General features: G+C 34.6%; 1 protein-coding gene across 1 annotated transcript; it reads left to right on the top strand.

Annotated features, from left to right (window-relative positions):
• The first annotated feature begins 1,494 nt into the window (after positions 1-1,494).
• rhoca (ras homolog family member Ca) lies at positions 1,495-19,549 on the top strand. The gene is made up of 5 exons (XM_051898278.1): positions 1,495-1,699; positions 11,646-11,803; positions 14,807-14,927; positions 16,472-16,602; positions 17,002-19,549. Exons 2-5 carry the CDS (start codon positions 11,648-11,650, stop codon positions 17,173-17,175), a joined length of 582 nt encoding a protein of 193 aa, XP_051754238.1. The 5' UTR covers positions 1,495-1,699; positions 11,646-11,647; the 3' UTR covers positions 17,176-19,549.
• Positions 19,550-19,884: the final 335 nt, after the last annotated feature.

Genomic DNA, 19,884 nt, shown 5'->3' with positions numbered 1-19,884 from the left:
TTTATTTGGTCAATAATACAGTAAAACCAATAATATTAGAGATGCGCCGATATATCGGACATTAATCGGTATTGGTCGATAAAAGCAAATTTACACACTATCGGCCGATAGTTTAAAAACAGCAGATAGTCAGGGCCGATATATCCTGTCAATCAAAAGAGGGCAGGAAAATGCACTGCATTTGGGCTTTGTGTAAAGAAAATGCGAAGAAACCAGTTTGGTGTTCAGTATTAATAGTAATAATATGAATTAAAAACATTCAGAAAGTTAAGAAATATTAATTTAATCTTCAGAATTTAGTTAATGTGTGCTAATATTAATTAGAGTAATGTGTTTTTCATAACTGATACCAGTTACTCTAAAACAAGTTGATGAAATGGAGAGAATAATGTTTTTATTTGCATTTCTTTCAAAATATTATAATTAAAATATAATGATTAATTATTAATTATAATGAAATCATTAATTTAAAGGAAGGTATAAAAGGCAGAACCCCCAAACTATCGGTATCGGCAGATATCACTCTGAATAATCGGTATCTGTGGAGAAATTTAGTATCGGTGCATCTTTAAGTAATATTATGAAATCAAATTAGTGAAAATAACTTTTCTATTTTCATATGTTTTAAAATGTAATTTATTCCTGTGTTGGCAAAGCTAAATTTTCAGCATCATTGCTCCAGTCTTCAGTGTCACATGATCCTTCAGAAATCATTCTAAATGCTGATTTGCTGCTCAAGATTTCTTATAATTATCAATGCTGAAAACAGTTGTGCTGCTTAATTTTTGTAGAAACCTTTTTTTTTTTTTTTTTTTTCAGGATTGATGAATAGAAAGTTGAAAAGTTCAGCATTTATTTGAAATAGAAATCTTTTTTTAACATTGTTTAGGTATTTTTATAGTCACTTTTGACTATGAATGGTAGTATATATATATATATATATATATATATATATATATATACACACACACACACACATATATACCCTCATTTTATATATTAATATAATTTTATGTAAATTGTTAATAAGAATAAAGTATACATACATATGTATATAAAATATTTAATATATTAATATATAAAATTAGGGTACATTATATATATATATATATATATATAAGCTGTCACAATGGAACAGCCTATTATACACTTTTCAGCACAATTTAAACAGTGATACGATTATGACACAAACAGCAATTTGCCCGTGAAATATTGATATAATAATTTATCACATTTAAAACTCATGTGACAACTTCCCTTCCCTTCTGAGAGCAACACAGTTGTACATTTCGATTAAATCCTAATTATACGGTTCTTGTCCCAGTGCATGTCAGTGTGATTTTATTGTGCTCGCTTGTTTACCTAGCAGTTATAAACAAAAATGCTGATCTTAGCATAGGAACCAGGCTACACAGCAGCTTGATTTATTGGTTTGTGGTGAACGACACAGCCTGCCGGGCAGCTTCTCTCCACAGCGATCAGAATGATGTCATTATTATCGGTGGCGGAGGGAGGGACCGCAGTGATCCTCCTCAGCGCCGAACCGCCTCCTTCACCAGTCAACATTCAGCAGCGCAGCGGTCGACAGTGATTCCCATTAATGCGGGCGGGTCTTCGTCTCTTAGCAATAATAGCGTGAAATTTCTCCACATTGCGCCTGAAACTTGGACAGGGAATTTGATCCCCGCGAGGATATAAGGTATTTATGTTTTCATTTGTGTACATGACATCTTATTTGACATGTCGGACTTTAGGAATTTTGGTAGAAAACAAGTTTGCTGAGGCGGTCTGGGGAAAGTAGGTGGTGGCTCGTGAACTGCGAGCCGCGATAGTTCTCTTACAAGCTCGCTGATGTTTTTAACCACTCGTGATTACGTGGAAATTATGTCAAATTTATAGTTTAAACAGAGCCATACTTACAGCGAGAATCCACATTTAGAGTTCTATCGAGTGTTATAGAGGTATTAAAAATTACACAAAACACATTTGCCAAAGCTCCGCGCGAGTTTTGGTTATATTCTTCGATATATTGCCAACTAATTAATTGCTCGCGTTTCGGGTCGTGCGGAAATCAGTTTCCTACAGTCATACAAGGGCGTTGCAGTCGACAGCGCTTCAGTTGAGTTCAAAACTTTTCCCCTAAACCCAGCCGAGCGACTAACTAACCTGTTGTTCCACCGAAGAGACTGTCAAGATGACATGTCTGCTTATCTATAGCTCTGCCGTCTTAAAATTCGCCTTAGGCCAAAGGCTGTGTTCTGTGGCAAACAAATGCTTGGATAAGACTTAAGACAGGCCTGATCTTTAATCCTTGAGGTGTTGTAGGCCATTTTACACTCCTAGCCTTGAGTTCAGATAGCCTTGAGAGACATTTCATAGTTTATACCCAGATTTCAGTATTTTGTATGATGTAAGGGAAAACTGTTGTTTGTGTCAGTATAGACAGTGTTCCCATGGTTCTGGGAATCCTGGAAATGTCAGGGAATGTCAAAAGCGTGATTTATTTTTTATTTTTTTAAATTATTATTTTTTTTTCACCAGGCCTGGGAAATTTCTCATGGAAATTAATAAAGTCAAAAGGATATGGAAATTTCAATAATCAATATTTTTTTCCCCTATGTGTGCTCAGTATTTTTTTGACTAAAAAAATACTCTTTTATTCTGATTGGGATCTCTATAAATTGATTTTTAATAATCATTATCCAGTCATCGCAACTGGAAAATTCATATTCTTTGATCAGAAAGAGAGGGTTATAATCTCACTTTATGAAGCACAATATGATATTAATAAGGGTAAACAAAATAACATGGGCATGAACTAATGTTTAAAAATGAGGGAGTTTTGGTTCAAAGTTGATTCTAAAACAAAAAAAAAAGTGTATATTTTAAGATTCTGTGACTGTAACTGGTCACCATTTTTACTATTTGTTTTATTTTTAGTTAAACTTTTTTTAACACACAAAATCGAGCTTGCTTCTGTTCATATTTGCACAGAATTTGTTTTGGGCCCAATTTGCTTTTGGTTACTTGGGAATTTCTAAGGGATTTTTACAATAGCATTTTTTTTTTTTTTAATTAAGGTGACTTTTAGGTTTTGTTATATACATAAATCACACATTGTCACTGTTTTTTGAAAAATACGTTGCTAATAGGTTGTGCAATGGTTGTCCTAGTCAAGCATTGTAATTCCATATCCTTGTTAGTTGTAGTCCTTATTCAACTTGTTAACAACTTTGTTAAAAAATAAAAATGCAACGGCTTTGAAATTGATGTTCAGGTTTTGACTTTGTGTAATTAAAGTTGTAGGAAAAAAATGTCAAAGTCCTGTCAATGAAAAATAATGTGAACCCCAGACCTTAATTTAGAACTAAATTGAAAAATTCCATTCTAAAAACCTATAAAAATTTAACAGAACACTGACTACAAACTGAACTGAACAGGTATTTTAGAAAAATGTTGTTTAAAATACTTTTAGACATGTGGAGGCCAGTTGATGGATATGTAAGACATAATGTCTGCCACAAGTAGAATTAAAAGGCTATTAACAAGGCCTGTCGGGAAATGACAAGGACTGAGCGCCGCCTAAATCCAAAGCTTATTAACTGTTGGTTACCACCTTCTGTTTGTTCATTGTTTGTCTGATTATTTAATGCATTTTGCATTTGAAGAGAGAGGAAGTTGGTGTCAAGACAATAAATCATGCTGCTAAACTAACGATTGAAGACTGAAAGAATGAGACTAAGATTTATAATGCAACAAATATATGCAGTAGAAAATCACAGGTTTGATGGTAAAACTTGTTGCTGTTTTTAAGCAAAAACATCATAATCTTGAACAACCCTTCTCATGTAATAGTTTGGTGCATTAGCGTCACTTGGAGTCTGACCCCCAGACTGAGCTAATATGGATTAGGTTTGCTGAAAATGAAAATTGACCGGTTTCAGACCAGCTCAGCATTACAAACTGCTCCCAGAATCCTCAGTCTGCTTCCTGTTGCATTAAGCCCCTGGCTGCCTTTGTCAACCTGCCATCTGGTGAACTTTGCCACACTTTTCAAATATTTTCAGCAGGAATGCATTTTCAGGTCTACAACCCCTAAGGCACATACTCCATTTTATTTTTTTTATTTTTTTATTTTTTCTCGAGATGTGTCATCTTTGAGTCACAGGACATTTTTAAGATAAGACACTAGTTAGTCCAAATTACAGAGTAGTGTTCTGAGACTTAAGCAGTCCCAAAATGAATTAAAATATAGAAGGTTAACATGTGAAAACTTGGCAGTGAATACAGAGAGAGCTTCTCCTACACACTCTGATAGGCAAAAGGAAGTCAAACCAGGACAAAGACGTTATCATTGCTTACTTAAACCAGATCCCTTCAGTTTATTGTCTTCTGCATTGATGAGGTGTTCGTGAGGTCATTGTATCACTTGCAGCGTCATACAGGCTATGAAATGAGTCAGTATCTGTCCCTCATGTCACAAACAATTTACAAACTTTTATACTCAAAAATATTTAGGTCTAATTTTAAGACTTGGTATGCATATAGAGTTTGATAATATGTTTTAAAGTTAAAGTCGGCATGAAACAGAAGTTGTGATAGTCTTTTCTTCCCTATTGTGATTTATATCTGAGTGAAATGGCTTCTCGAACAAGAAAAAAAAATGTATGGCGAGACTTGAATTTGTTCATTGGGAATTGATTGGATGGTTGTGGTTTGCTATTGGTCAATCTCATGTAAGTGACCGGTTGTCCCACCCTCGCGCCAGTGAACGCATCATCAGAGCAGATGAAATGTCGCAAGAGGGAAAGAAAGTTATTTTGATTAAAAATTATGAGGGCACATGAAATAAACAAAAGTAAGGCCTGATAAATCATTTATATACTGCGATATTTACAAATTGTCAAATTTGATTTCAACATGATTTCAAGTGTGAGTTATGGCAGATGTTTTCTTTAGGGGATGATTTTGTTGATTTCAGTCTTATGTTACTCCAGCAAGAGTCAAATTATCATTCTTCATTACTATACTATTAAATGTTCCTCATAAAATTCCCGGCCAACTGTCAAGTATTTCAGTTTTATTTATTCATACATTAGTTTTGGACTCCTACAAACACTTTGTTTGGAGACCTTTCAAGTGTTGGCATTTGTATTGAGTATTTTGCTCTGCTTGTGTAACCTTATAACCTTACTTTAGGCCATGGGGAACATAGATTGGTAAACTGTCTATTAAAGGGATAGTTCACCCAAAAATGTGAAAATTCTGTCATTATTTACTCACCTTCATGTTGTTCCAAATCCATCAGATATTTTAATGAAATCTGATAAATTTCTGTCCCTCCCCTGAGAGTCCACGGAACTATATGGGGTTAGAATTGTTGCAATAATAAATAGATTAAGATCCACAAATAAATATAAAGTGTTTCACAAAAATTAAGAAAATTCACAAATAAAAAAAAAAAGAGTGACACAAACAACTCTGCCTGGCATTCATTTGTTAATCGCTTCTTGTGCATTTGTAAATCCCCGCACACATTTATGGCTTTTGAAAAATTTCTAGTATCAAGACGTGCAGACAAATCCACAAATAAGTGGATTCCACCCACCGTTTACTTAAGCCAATCAGATAACGGCCACATTGCGCTGGCCAATCGTAGCACATTGTCACTACAACCAATCACGTTTGGCTCAAACATGCTTGAAATATAAAATTTCATGCCTAAACACAACCATGCCAAAAACTTTTTTTTTATATAAGAATAAGGATTGTTGCAACATTCTATGTTCTGTAAAAGTAGTTTAATATTAATTTTACAAAATAATAGCAATGTAGTATAGTATATAATATTACTATTATAATTTTTTATTATAAATTAATTGTCATGCTAAGTACACACAAACATCATTAATTCGAAACATGTAATTGGGAACTATATTAGAAGCAAAAAACATTCCTAATATAATATAAGCTAAGCTAGCAGGCTAATCGGGTAGATGTATGCTATGCTATGCTAGTAAGCTAGTAAGGGACTCGATCTCTCGCTACACCGGCTCCCGCCGCGGTGTACAGAGCTGAAGTGTGGACTCATTTTGGCTTTCACTGTAAAGAAACCACTAAGGAGATCGACAAGAGTCATGTTGTTTGCAAAATAGGCCACGCTAGAATCCAATAATTCAATGCTCAGATCATATACATGTGGTGTGTTCATGGCAGTTTTGTCTTTTTTATTTTTTATTTTTGTTTTTTTTTATTTTAGAAATATCGCAATGTATCGCCTTTCCCGTTCCCGTTCCTATTTCTTATGGTAGTTGACTTCGTAATGCGCAGGGCAATGGACCGACCCAAATTCGGAACGGCTGATAGATCTTGACTTCGCCGACGACATCGCCCTGATTGGAGCAACTAAAAAGGACATCCAAGAAATGACGGTGAGCTTGGAACAGGAGGCGGCCAAGGTCGGACTCCGCATAAGTACAGGCAAAACGAAGACCATGAGAATTGGATATGCTGGCAGAAGTAACAACAGCGCCTCTGTGACAGTTGGAAAACATCAAATCGAAGACGTTGACAAGTTCACCTATTTAAGCAGTGTCGTGGCCAACGACGGAGACTCCGAACGTGATGTTGTGTGCCGGATTGGGAAGGCCTCAGCAGTCTTCCAAAGACTTAAGTCCATCTGGGCAGCCATGACGATCTCCATCAAGACCAAGGTGCGCCTGTTCAACAGCATCGTCATACCAACGGCAGTCTATGCGGCGGAAACGTAGAAGACATCGGCCAGGATCGCGCGAAGATTTAGCGTCTTCCAGCAACAATGCCTACGGCGAATCCTGCGTGTAACGTATCGGGATCACATTACCAACAACGAGGTCCATCGCCGAACTGACACCCACCCACTACAAGACGTTGTCACTGAGCGCCGATTAAGATTCGCTGGCATGTCCTTCGACTACCACCAACTCGGCATGCGAAAAATGCCATCCTGTGGAAGCCAATTCGTGTGGAAGCCAATTCGCCATCGGCATCTCATGGGACGAATATTAGCCCAAATTACATCGGTGATGTAAAAGTACAAGCCTCAGTATCACTGCAGCGTGTAGTTGGGGTTTTGCGAGTGGATAATGCAAATAAAAATCTTGCAATTCTGAAAAATACATCTTTGCATTTATTTTGGATGCTGTAAGTAACTTTTACAGTCAAAACTTAAGTCTGATTAATATGAAATATTATTTGTGTGATCAAGTGTTTTAACCGATAAATAATTATGCATATCGCTTGTCTGCTGGGCATTTCACTTTTAAAACCATGATAAGATCTCTTTGGAATGCAACAATCTGTCACGTTTAAAAAGAACCCACCTATATCTTCTCTACAAACATAGGGAATCGTAATACATGTATTTAATGTTTAAAACACTATTTATAATGCTCTATAGATCATTAGATCCATGGAGCTGCTCATATTGTTATTAAAACTGCTTGACTAAAGAAGTGGGAAAAGTGTTGGCTGTTGTGTGACAATAATTTCACCTATTACACAAACTCGCATGTTTATCACGAGGTTGAATCCAGTTATTCATTAGTCAGCAATATTGATGCTTTTCTGTTCTATCTTGAATAACATGATGCTTCCATAATGCGTTGGTCCCATAACAGAGATGTAAAGCGCTGTTTCTCTGGCATTTTCAAAGACTCATAAAATATAATACTTTGGCTTGGCTTGATACACAGTTTAATGGTCTAACAAAATCCAAATTTTAATCATCTTTTACTGTACCAATTTTATGGGCCTTATACTTCCTATTTGAGCCAATGCAGATGAATGAGCAAAGTTATTTCAGGGCAAGATTACCCTGATTGTAAAGCAAATGCCAGGCAGAGTTGTGTTTGTGACATAAAACACATTTGTAAATATATATTTTCTTTTTTTATTTGCAAATCTCATTTTATTAATTTGTGAATTTTTTTTTTTTTTTTTTTTTGGTGAATATCTTTACATTTATTTGTGAGTCTCAATCTATGAATTTGGAATAATGCAACAATTCTAACATCATACAACTAGTACTCTGAGGCTTCAAAAAGTTCATAAAGAGATTGTAAAACTAATCCAAATGAATGGAGCAGTTTAGTCCAAATTTTCTGAAGACACACAATCTCTTTATATGATGAACAGATTGAATTTAGGCTTATATTCACATATAAACATTCATCAACATCGGTTATGGTAAACTAAAGCTCAAGAATGTTTGCTTGACATGCGGGAACCAGTGAGGTTCATTCTCGTGTTACGCATCACTTTTGAGCTTCCGCAAGAACCAATGAGGTTTGGAACGAAAGTCTTACGGGTTTCGAACAACATGAGGGAGAATAACTTTTTAATTTTTGGGTGAACTAACCCTTGAACTGCAATAGATTGTACTTCAACGTATTGCAAATTACAGTGTATTTTAATCCTTTGGGATTAGTTGGACAGTTTCCCCCATCCTCAACTAGAAACCTCTTCTAGTTTTGTTACTAAAAACAATGTTTGTTTAGAAAAACTTTGGGATGTGTCCTGTCCAGATGTGACAAGAAACAAATTTAAGCCAGTGCTGTTTACATGGATTTGAGTCTCTTTCTTGCTGTATGAAGAACGGAGTCTTCAACAATAGTCTGTTTGCTTTTGTAACCTGAATTACCTGCTTTCCTTTATTTGTGTACTTATCTTTTGTCAATAATTGTACAGACATTTTTCAGATGACTCATTTGAGGGTTCAACATGTTTTTTAACACATGAATCATGACTTCAGTTTAAAGGCCTGTTTACAGGAAGATGGAAAATGGCAGGGAATTCCATGCATTTCAGACTTAAGAGATGCAGTGCTTATAAGGAAGTGTCCCTGATCAGTTGCTTGCTTTTTATTCTCTGGCTTTCTAACTTAGTTTCCCTTTTAATATCTGAGAAAGAGATTTCTCCAATCAAACAGGACTCTCTGTGACTTTCTCACACTTAACTTTTTTTAGGCAGTATTGTGTAACATTTAAAATAACGAAACTTCTTATCAAATAAAGAGTGGTAAAAGTGGTAAAAAAAAAAAAGAAAAAGTATGATTATAAGTTGGCTGTCAAAGTTAACATGCATTAACATTATTTATCATTATTTATTATTATTTTTTTTTTTTTTTAGGATAATATATATATATATACTGTTAAGTTACAACTTGTTTTTATTTTCCTAAGCATCCCGGCACAAAAATTGAGACTTTGAACTTTGCTTTTCCTCAGTAAAATTCCCCTAAAATGTTTTGTATAGTATCAACAAAACTTGTCTGATATACAGTCAAACCAAAAATTATTCAGATATTTTTGATATATTTTTACTAGTGGGTGCAGGGCACTATGGTTCATTTATGTAAGTGAGGATAGCAAAATAAAGTAAACTGTGAAATATTATACCCAAAAATTCTTCATACAGTGGACTACCAGTAAAATTGATACAAATTTGGAACCAAAAATTATTCAGACACTTTGACCTGACCATGTTTTGCTTAAGTGTTATCTGACATAATTAAGATTATTTTTTAACGTCTGAGATCTTGTCATATTTTACAATGGTGAATAAACTGTATTAATGAATGAAATGTCCAAGGTGTCTGAATAAATTTTGGTTTGACTGTGTATTCTGTCATAGAAACTGCAACTTCTTTTCTCCAGCTGTTTCTGTGCTCCCTCCCTCTCTGTTACTAAGAAATAAACCCCTGCGTTTCCTGTGGGTGGATGGAGCTTCGTGTGAGAGAGAAAGAAACCCAGGCTGTACTAAAAATAAAGTTCTTTCTGCTCCAAGGAAGCACAATCTGATGGAGGCCCGTTGATAAGTGGTCGTGTTAAAATGAGCCCAGACAGTGTAGAAGACTGTTTGTTATAAGATTACTAAGGAAGAATAGATGAGTGTTGGGCGGCTTGGAACGACGATATGCACAGCTGTGATTCCCTATGGGCACATATTCATCATGGATGCGGGACAAATCTCCCTCATCGCCCACATAAAGACCCGAGCGCAACCTCGCTCACGTCTTCCTCAGAATTCTCACACTACACCAGCTCCTATAAATAAGCGAGTTAGTGCAGATATTGATGTCGGTGATCAAATGCGTGACAGATTAATGCGATAATACATTCTCCTCAGAGATCTCGCTAAGTTGATTATGAGTAAATACTTTCCTCTTTTGCCCTACTGACGTCTTGTAGTTTATAATGCAAATTGATTTAAATTGTGTAGCCAGAGTCCAAAATTACCACTCACCAAGTGGCAGATGTGAATAAAATTGGGTTTGCTGAGTAAATAAAATGCAACATTATACAAGGTTTAAATCAAACTGTAAGAACGATGTATGTGATTAAAATAAAAGATGTACCCCATGCAAGTGCCGTTGTTTTTTCACAAGATGCACACCAGTAATGTTTTTTTCTAGGGTACATTTATAAAAGCTACTTAAAGGTTTAGTTCACCCAAAAATGAAAATTCTGTCATTAATTACTCGCTCTCATGTCGTTCCACACCTGTAAGACTTTCGTTCATCTTCATAACATTACTGCTGTAGTCACATGAACTATTTTAAATACGTCTTTAGTAGCTTTCTGGGCATTGAAAGTGTTAATTGTCTTGCTGGCTATGCAGGCCTCATTGAGCCAGCGGATTTTATGAAAAATATCTTAATTTGTGTTCCGAAGATGAACGAAGGTCTTACGGGTGTGGAACGACATGAGGGCGAGTAATTAATGACAGAATTTTCATTTTTGGGTGAACTAACCCTTTAAATACCTTAATTGAACTAAGGCTTAATCCTGGCTTAGTCTATCTAAGCCCTGTCTGTGAAACCGGGCCGTAGAATTTAATTGTTGAAATGAATTGACATTTTCACTATGAAAGTATATTGACAGGTCTGTTCGTGTCCAGAAGCCTTGTGCGCATTATGTGTTTTGTAGCCCATGAGGATTGTGTCCTCAGGGTGAGTTTTGTATCAGGTTCACATGAAACAGGTGTTCATATCGTGTTTGCATACATGTTTTCGCCTTCTGCTCTTGATTCAGCGGCTTGCATTTGCCTTCAGGTCTGCTGTTTTGGTATGGTGGACAACATATGGCTTATTGATAAAGATAACATTGGGATATACTTTAAAAAAGAGCAACACAAGTAGTTTTGTGTCATGTTGGAGGACCAAGCATGGAAATAATTGAACAGCTGTTTATAGTTTAGTGTTGAATTTTAAAGAATTTCTTGGCCACTCTTATAAATAATAAAAGTGAATGAAAGCAGGCCTATCAAGCTTCAAAATGACAAAAACACCGTAAAAGTATCCTAAAAGTGGTCCATATGACTTCTGAAGAGCCTTGATGTAACCAACAGATGGAAATGTCTTGATCTTCTCTGTGTTTTCTTGAGAGGGATGACTGATTCATGAACAAATCATTTAGGCTAGTTTTATGAACTGATTCTTGGAAAAGACAATTTGTTCTCAAAGACAGCTTTTTTGGACTGGAGCCAAACTCTCAGTATATTTCCATAGTGCGTTCAACTCTTATTTTCAAAAGCTCAACATTAAAGAGTCATTTCATGACATGGAGCCGATTGTGGTTGAAGCAAATCTCATATTTGCTCTCCAGGTATGGCTGCTATCAGGAAAAAGCTGGTGATCGTGGGAGATGGAGCTTGTGGGAAGACCTGTCTACTCATAGTGTTCAGCAAAGATCAGTTTCCAGAAGTCTACGTGCCTACTGTGTTCGAGAACTACATTGCAGACATCGAAGTTGACAGCAAACAGGTTGGTATTGATTCTTGGCCGCCTCCAAACCTCCCGAAGCCTGTTTTTATACAACTCGTCTTAGCAATATTTCCAGACCTTGAGGTTTGGGATGTTTTTGAAAATTGCTGATTGTGAAACCCAAGCTGAGATCTATAAATAACCCAGAACGTCATTAGTTTTATTTTCCTTATTGAGTTTTACCATCATGTTCATCCTGAAGCCAGCTTAGAATCTGTGAACATTGTTGTTGTTATTTTAGTCTGATGACAGTATATCCTCTATAGACACATTATCCAAATATTTATCCAAACGATCACACCAGTAAGTGTAAAATAATAGTCATTGTTTTGGAACAGTTTTGTTATTGTGTGAACTAGAACAATTAAAAAGCATTTTCTGTATTTGAAGTAAAGCTAAAATAAAATAATATACACTACCGTTCAAAAGTTTTTGAACGGTAAGATTTTTTAATGGTTTTTAAAAGAAGTCTTTTCTGCTCACCAAGGTTTCCTTTATTTTTCCTTTTGCAACTTTATAAATGTCTATACTGTCACTTTTGATCAATTTAATGCATCCTTGCTGAATAAAAGTATTAATTTCTTTAAAACTCTTACTGACCCCAAACTTTTGAACGGTAGTGATAATGTTACAAAAGCTTTCTATTACAGATGAATGCTGTTCTTTTGAACTTTCTATTCATCAAATAATCCTGAAAAAAAAAAAAAAAAAAACAGAAAACAGTTATTTTAAATTGTAAAATTATTTCACAATATTACTGTTTTTGCTGTATTTTGGATCAAATAAATGAAGAGACTTCTTTTAAAAAGTGCAACTTTGGCAACTAACTGAAATAAGTTTAAGTAATAAAATTACTAAAACAAAAACTGAAATAAAAATAAATTAAACCTATATAGAAATATTATTATTATTATTTTTTTAATAAAATTAATAAAAATGTCAAAATGCATAACAAAATGACTAATTGAATAGCCATTGTTTTGGAACAGTGTTATTGTAGACTAAAACTATACTGAAAAATAATTAAAGTTAAGCTGAAATAATATATAAATATTAGATGGAAAAATAAAAAAACGAAACTAAATAACTTAAAATAAAAATAAATGAAAGCTATATTGAATTAAAAAAACTGACAAAATAAAAATGACAACATAATGACTAAAGGCACATGACTAAAAATTAAACTAAAATTTGAACTTAAAAATATAAAAATAAGCTAATTCAAAATATGAATAAACACTATAATAGTATATAAATAATGCTTTGGAATGGGTGACGTGAAGGGGTCTGATAGATAGCCCATAGTTCTGATGTTTTGCAGCCCTGACCACTGTGAAAACTAAAGGGGACTTGGCAAAACAGGAAATGGCTGTTCTCTGGTTTCCTGACTGGACTCGAGATATCCCACCCCTGTCGCTGCGACTCGCCAACCCTATATAGCATGATTAAACAGACCACTTCATTTCCTGTGATGGAAGAGGGTTTTTTTTGGGGAAGGTGGGTTCATTCTGTGTCTCCAGCACAGGAAATGTTGAAGTCAAGGAGCAGGATGGCATCTCTTTTAAAACCCCTCGCTCTCTCTGCAGTGTTACACTGCTTATTTTGTCAAGATATAAAAGCTTCCCAGTGGTGATTGAGCATAAATCTTTCCAGCCTTTGGGAACATTCTGTACTTTATTCACCCAGTTAATAAACATACATTTTAAAGTCAACATGAAAATTGGCCCTATTTACTTTTCTTAATACACATTCCTAATTCAGCACTGCATGTTTCTCCAAAGAGGAAAAATACATTTATCTTCATAACCCTTCTCCAAAACTCGCTCTGCAACCGATATGACGTTCATTTTTGGCTGATGCCACCTATGCATGCTCTTTGAAAAACGATGAGCCATTCAAAGTATTATAGGCTTTCTTATTCCACACCTGAACAGATTATTATGATGTAGAGCTTCAGATCAGTGCACAACGGAGGAAAAAATAGTCTCCTCTCTCAGTGAATTGAGGAAAGGTTGTGTAATGATGTGGCATCAGGCTCGGTGTATGACTCAGCCGCGGTATGAAGCTAAGCTTCAGTCCTACAGGAGAGCAGAAGGGATGTAGTTTGATTCCCTCTAATCACCCATTTAACTAATTCAATTCATTAGGCTTGTGATTGGATAAGCCGAGCCTTGTTGTTGTGGCCCTGTACAGATTGTGAGGGAAGAGTGACATATGCGAAGGATTGATACTTTTAAAGTTCATTTGCATTTATAGTAGGGATTTTCAGTATATCTGACACCATATCAGTGTTGGCTGATAACAGTTTTTTTTATAATTATCTGACACTGGAAGTAGAAAGTAAATGGTAAAAAATATTTTTCATAGTTCATATATTTCATTTGTTATATTTATTAGCAATTCTGAAAATGACTGTTTTTTTATGGTGTTGTAAAAAAACACCATTATGAAAAATTATGAAAAATAAATTATATTTTATATATATTTTCAATTTTTTTTTTAAATGTCAGCCATTTCGGTTATTGGCTGTAGCATAACCAAAAAATTCTATATTGGTGCATTTGTAGTGTAAAGAGGCGAAAATACATAATAACCTGCATAATAAATGCATAATAATAACCTGAATATATCTGGTCTGTATAGGTCTAAATAGAAAGGGCTTGTGTGAAGTAGAGAGCTACACGCGTACTCACATGTTTCCAGTTAGCTGTCTTATGCCAGAACTGTTTCTTTTAGGAATGTGTAATGCTCTTTTTTTTTTTTTTCTTTTTTTTTTTGCCTCACTTCTTGTATAGTGGGTTGTACACTCCTAAGGGGACACCTATTGAGACAAGGGTTGCGTGGTCTTAAAGTGTGTATTAAGTGCACTTCTGCTTTTTGTCCAACTTATTTGGTTGTAAATAACCCATCATGTGAAGTCCAGCGAGCTGTAGAGATCATAAAAAGCTTTGACTAGTTGTTTCAACTGAGGTTTGACTCATCCTGTCCAATTTTGATCCACAGGTGGAGCTCGCTTTGTGGGACACAGCAGGACAGGAAGACTATGATCGCCTGAGACCTCTGTCTTACCCAGACACAGATGTCATCCTCATGTGTTTCTCCATAGACAGTCCCGACAGTTTAGGTAAGCATACTTTCCAAAAAGCGCAAAATCTACTTTATAGCTTTAGTTTTGAGTCATCCGTATTTGTGTCAACGCCTTTCTTACTGGAAAAACGATTCACTAAGTCATCACTTATGGAGGAAGTTCCTGTGTTTTGTCTGAGACAAATCATGATAACACTTGTGTCCATGACATCACTGTCCTTTATCTGTCCACTGTCCAGCTTCCCGAAAGAACATCCCAGTTCTTTTCCTTGTTATAATAAATGTCAGGAAGCTTGAACAAATTATATAAGCATGTGTTTAAAAGTTATCACAGACAGTTCTGAGATTATTCAAAATTCAGCCACATGATTCAGCAGAGTTCAGAAGATCAATATATCAGTCATATAATTCCCCCAGCAGTGAAGTGGAATAGAACCACCATTATTCTTCGAAGACTCTAAACATGAATTGCTTAATATCATTAATAGGATTGGATTTGTTGGGGCAAATCCCTTATTTCACATACTTTCTTTGGGTCACATTAACATTACAAAACAAAGTTTTATAACACTGTATGTAAGTATTATTTAACCTTTTTTGTCACCATATGTTTCCTTCAAATTACAGTACCTACAGCTTGAAAGTCTGCAAAGACTTATATTATATTATATTATATATTATATTAATTACTTGTACTTATGTAATGCTTATGTATAACTTTGTTTAAAAAAGATCCAGACTTATTAAAACTGGATACTGCAATTTGTACAATATAACACATTATATATTTTTTAAATATACATGAATAAAATATTTAATGTATATTTGTACATTATATATACATACATACATACAGTGCATACATGTATGTGTATTTTATATATATATTATTGTTATTTTATTCATGCATATGTGAAAGTTTAGGGAAATAATAAATAGATACATGCATACATATGTAGGTTATTATTATGTATTTTTGCTTCTCTACTCAACAGATGCACCAATATAGAATTATTTTTTTTTGGTAATACTGAACTAAAAACAATTTTTATGCTACAGCCAATAACCAAAATGGCTAGCATTTCAAAATATTTAGAAATATATATTTCATAACAAATTATATATATATATATATTATAAATTACATATATTTGTGTGTGTGTGTATATGTATATATGTATATATATATGTATATATGTATATATATATATATATATATATATATATATATATATATATATATAATATATATATATATATATATAATATATATATATATATACATATATATATATATATATAATATATATATATATATATATATATATATATAATATAATATTATATTCATGTATATTTATAAGTTTGTATATATGTATATGATATATTTACATATTATTATTTTTTATTACTATTTATGTATATTTTATATGCATGGTTATACAATTTAATATATATATATATATATATATATATATATATATATATATATATATATATATATATATATATATATATATCTTATATAATTCACATTTGTGTTAAAATCATAATCAATTTTGAATGGTTGTGATCTCATAGAGAATATCCCAGAAAAGTGGACGCCTGAGGTGAAGCACTTCTGCCCCAACGTTCCCATAATCCTCGTGGGCAATAAGAAGGATCTGCGGAATGATGAGCACACACGGAGAGAGCTGACTAAGATGAAGCAGGTGTGTTCCCGGGGCCAGCCGCACCACCACTATGGGGAGTCCCATTAAAAAGCTCTTAGCAGCCAGCATTACTGTCACTCTAGAAGGCCTGATCATTATCATTTGTCAAACTCCTCGTACTCGAGCGATCAGTCCAACCTCTAATAACCAATGACTGATGTTATCATGCCTCGCCCCTTAAATAATGTGTCAGCAATAGCGTTCGGTTATCTGGGCAGATGGCCTCCGTTAAATCAATTTATTTAGTGAGCAGAATTGACATTGTATGTCATAAGTCGGCCTTTAGCTGCAGACAGTGCCTCGCAATACTGCCGTCCATCATTCACAATGTTCAAACAGTAATTTGGTTCTAAATCATATTGAATGTGATGATTCAGTTCCTACTCATCTGTTTTGCAGGAGCCGGTTAAACCAGAGGAGGGCAGAGACATGGCCAACCGTATTAGCGCCTTTGGCTACCTAGAATGCTCAGCCAAGACTAAGGAGGGTGTGAGGGAAGTATTCGAAATGGCCACCAGGGCGGCGCTGCAAGTCCGCAAAAGGAAGAAGAGAAGCGGGTGCTTGCTGTTGTAAGAGAACTTTCCGGTCTTTTTCCAGAATGATCTCCCCACTGACCAGGAAATACCAAACTCCACAAAAAAAGTTTTTGACCAAACAACATAAATACACTGGACTGTATGTCACATTTCATGCAAACCAACAAGTGCGAAATGGAGGAAAGTGAATAAAATATGCATTAAACAGACAGAGGCTGGGCAGAAAGACAGGTTAGATCAAAATATATCTATATCACTGTTTATCATGATTTAGTTTTCCTCTATGGCACAATCTTTTTCAAAATACAAACTTTTTTTTTTCTCTCCAGTTTGTACTGTACGGATGACGTCAGTCATAACGTTATTGTATTTTTGCATATTTATCAATCTACCATTATAATCTGGTGAGAGAACATCTTCATATTATTGTAATCGAAATTAATTTAACCACGTAGAAATCTCTTAAATAGCACAGAATTTGGTAATAAAATCAGTGCCTTCATGATCATTCCCTCCACAATTTGAATGTAAAGTGTGTGTTTTGAGCTTCTCTGTGACTTCTACACACTTTCTAGTAGTGAATAACTCTATGAGCCAATTAAATGTATTTAAAAGTGAAAAATCTTCAGTAATGCTGAGTTTATAGCTTTCATTCCCCAAATAAATATCATTTACATGTAATTTGGAGGCTCAGTCGGGTCTAAAACCAACAATACCAACATTTGTTGTTTTTGTCCTCCATACAGGCATAAACACACACATGTGCTCATGGACTGAGCTCTTTAGATATTAAACTAGTTGAACCTGTCTCGAATATCCAGGCTGAGCTCATGCTGTCACATAATCTGACTGTATTGTCCTACATTAGCCGGCACGCATGCTTGAGTATTGTTAATGCAAATATTATATTCAAGGTGCAATCACTTTTGAAGGTTTCTAGCACTGCGAAACATCAAATAAATACACAAACTGATGATTGTTAGCTAAAGTATTTTAGTTAGAAGAGGCCTTGAGTGCCTTTCCAGTTCCCACAGAATTGTGTGCCTTTAGTTATCAGACTTTAATGCATTTGGGTTGAGATGAGATGATGAACGTTAATGTCCACGCATGCGTTTTGTCACGATCAGTCTTGTAATGTTGCATGCCAGTAATCATGAGGTGTTCGGATCATCACGTTTCTGACAATAACCTTAACTAATCATGCAGAGTTGTGCTTCTAGAAGAAATGTAGCTTTTGTTAGCTGGTGTAGAATCCATATACTGATGTCACTTCCACTGCTGTCCGCTGCTGGTACCATGAGATGTCTGACATGAGGTAATGCTACGTAAATCCAGCCCTGTGTTTCCTGTCTGTGTTGACTTTAAACAAGTGTTTAATTAATTAGCATGGTGTAGCTTTGTTTCCATCGTCTGTTACTGTAAAATAGGAAAATCACAAAAACAGTCAAGTGTTCTGGGTCATATGTCAGCTAAAAATGAAAAAGGATATAGTTTGCATTAAGAAAACGAAAAGATTTAGCTTTAAATTTATTTATATACATATAAAATCTGTTAGAATCATAATTTATATATATTTATGATTCTAACAATTTTTAATATATAATATTTTCAGGATTATTTTGGTATAAATATATATAAAAAGTATATATTTTATGTGTGTGTGTGTGTGTGTATATATGTATGTGTGTGATTCTAACAAATTTTTTATATATATAATTTGTTAGAATCTCACACATATACATACACACACACACATATATATATATATCACACATATATATTAGAGGTTTTTAGTTTATTTTAAGGTGAAATATGATCCAGGCATTTCTTTGTGAGGCAAATGTTCCTTGGGGTATTTTATGTTTAGGTCCATCTGAAGCACAGAATGTTAAACTAACCATCTGTATAGTTCTCGAACACCTGGGACACTATGCCATGGATTTTAATTTATTAAACAGGGCATTATTAAAACACTGACTGTAATGTACTGACTGTACAATACAATGCACAAGGAACATCCCATTAGACTACATTCAAACTACACACTACTTGCAAATAAAGTAGGAACTTGTTCTTTATCTTTTTTAATGTACTAATTTGTGGAATCCGTGATGAAATCCTCGATGCAGGCGTGAGAATAGACCCATGTCCTTTGTGAAGTCATCGTCTGCATGAGGAAATTACTACAGCAACCAGTCTTAGCATATTGGAGCTCCACACTGGCCTCTGAGATCAATCTGCTGTGTTCATGTGGTCTCTTCCTTTTTTCTGGAAGTATTAAATATGATTTATTAATCCAGATTTTTATGAGCGCTCATAGTAACAATGCTTTGTAAACGGGACTAGTAGTAAATGTTGGAATGAAGTGAAACCAACTTATGTTAATAAAATATTTTTTCGAAACAAAATAACGTTGCACTTTTTTTCCTTTTGTGTGAAATTACATGCAGTAATCGGGTAATTTACTGTTGAATCTTTTGTTTCGAATCAGTGGTTCAGAGCGCCAACATCACTTGATTTCAGTAAACGAGGCTTTGTTACGTCATAAGTGTTTAGAAACTTCAATAGTTCACGTGACTTCGGTAGTTTGATACACGCTCTGAACCACTGATTCGAAACAAAAGATTCATAAAACTTTGAAGCTTCATGAAGCAGTGTTTTCAAATCGCCTATCACTAGATCTCGTAGAATAAAGTCGCTATTTTGTTATTTTTGGCGCACAAAAAGTATTCTCTTCACTTTATAA

Source organism: Ctenopharyngodon idella, chromosome 6 (assembly GCF_019924925.1).
Source record: "Ctenopharyngodon idella isolate HZGC_01 chromosome 6, HZGC01, whole genome shotgun sequence".
Taxonomy (NCBI): domain Eukaryota; kingdom Metazoa; phylum Chordata; class Actinopteri; order Cypriniformes; family Xenocyprididae; genus Ctenopharyngodon; species Ctenopharyngodon idella.
The sequence above is the reverse complement of the archived record's forward strand: the minus strand, read 5'-3'. Positions and strand labels throughout refer to the sequence as shown.

Coding starts and splice junctions, on each gene's coding strand:
- rhoca (XM_051898278.1), top strand. CDS start 11,648: ATGGCTGCTATCAGGAAAAAGCTGGTGATCGTGGGAGATGGAGCTTGT. Junction 11,804..14,806: donor TCGAAGTTGACAGCAAACAG/GTTGGTATTGAT, acceptor TTTGATCCACAG/GTGGAGCTCGCTTTGTGGGA. Junction 16,603..17,001: donor AGCTGACTAAGATGAAGCAG/GTGTGTTCCCGG, acceptor TCTGTTTTGCAG/GAGCCGGTTAAACCAGAGGA.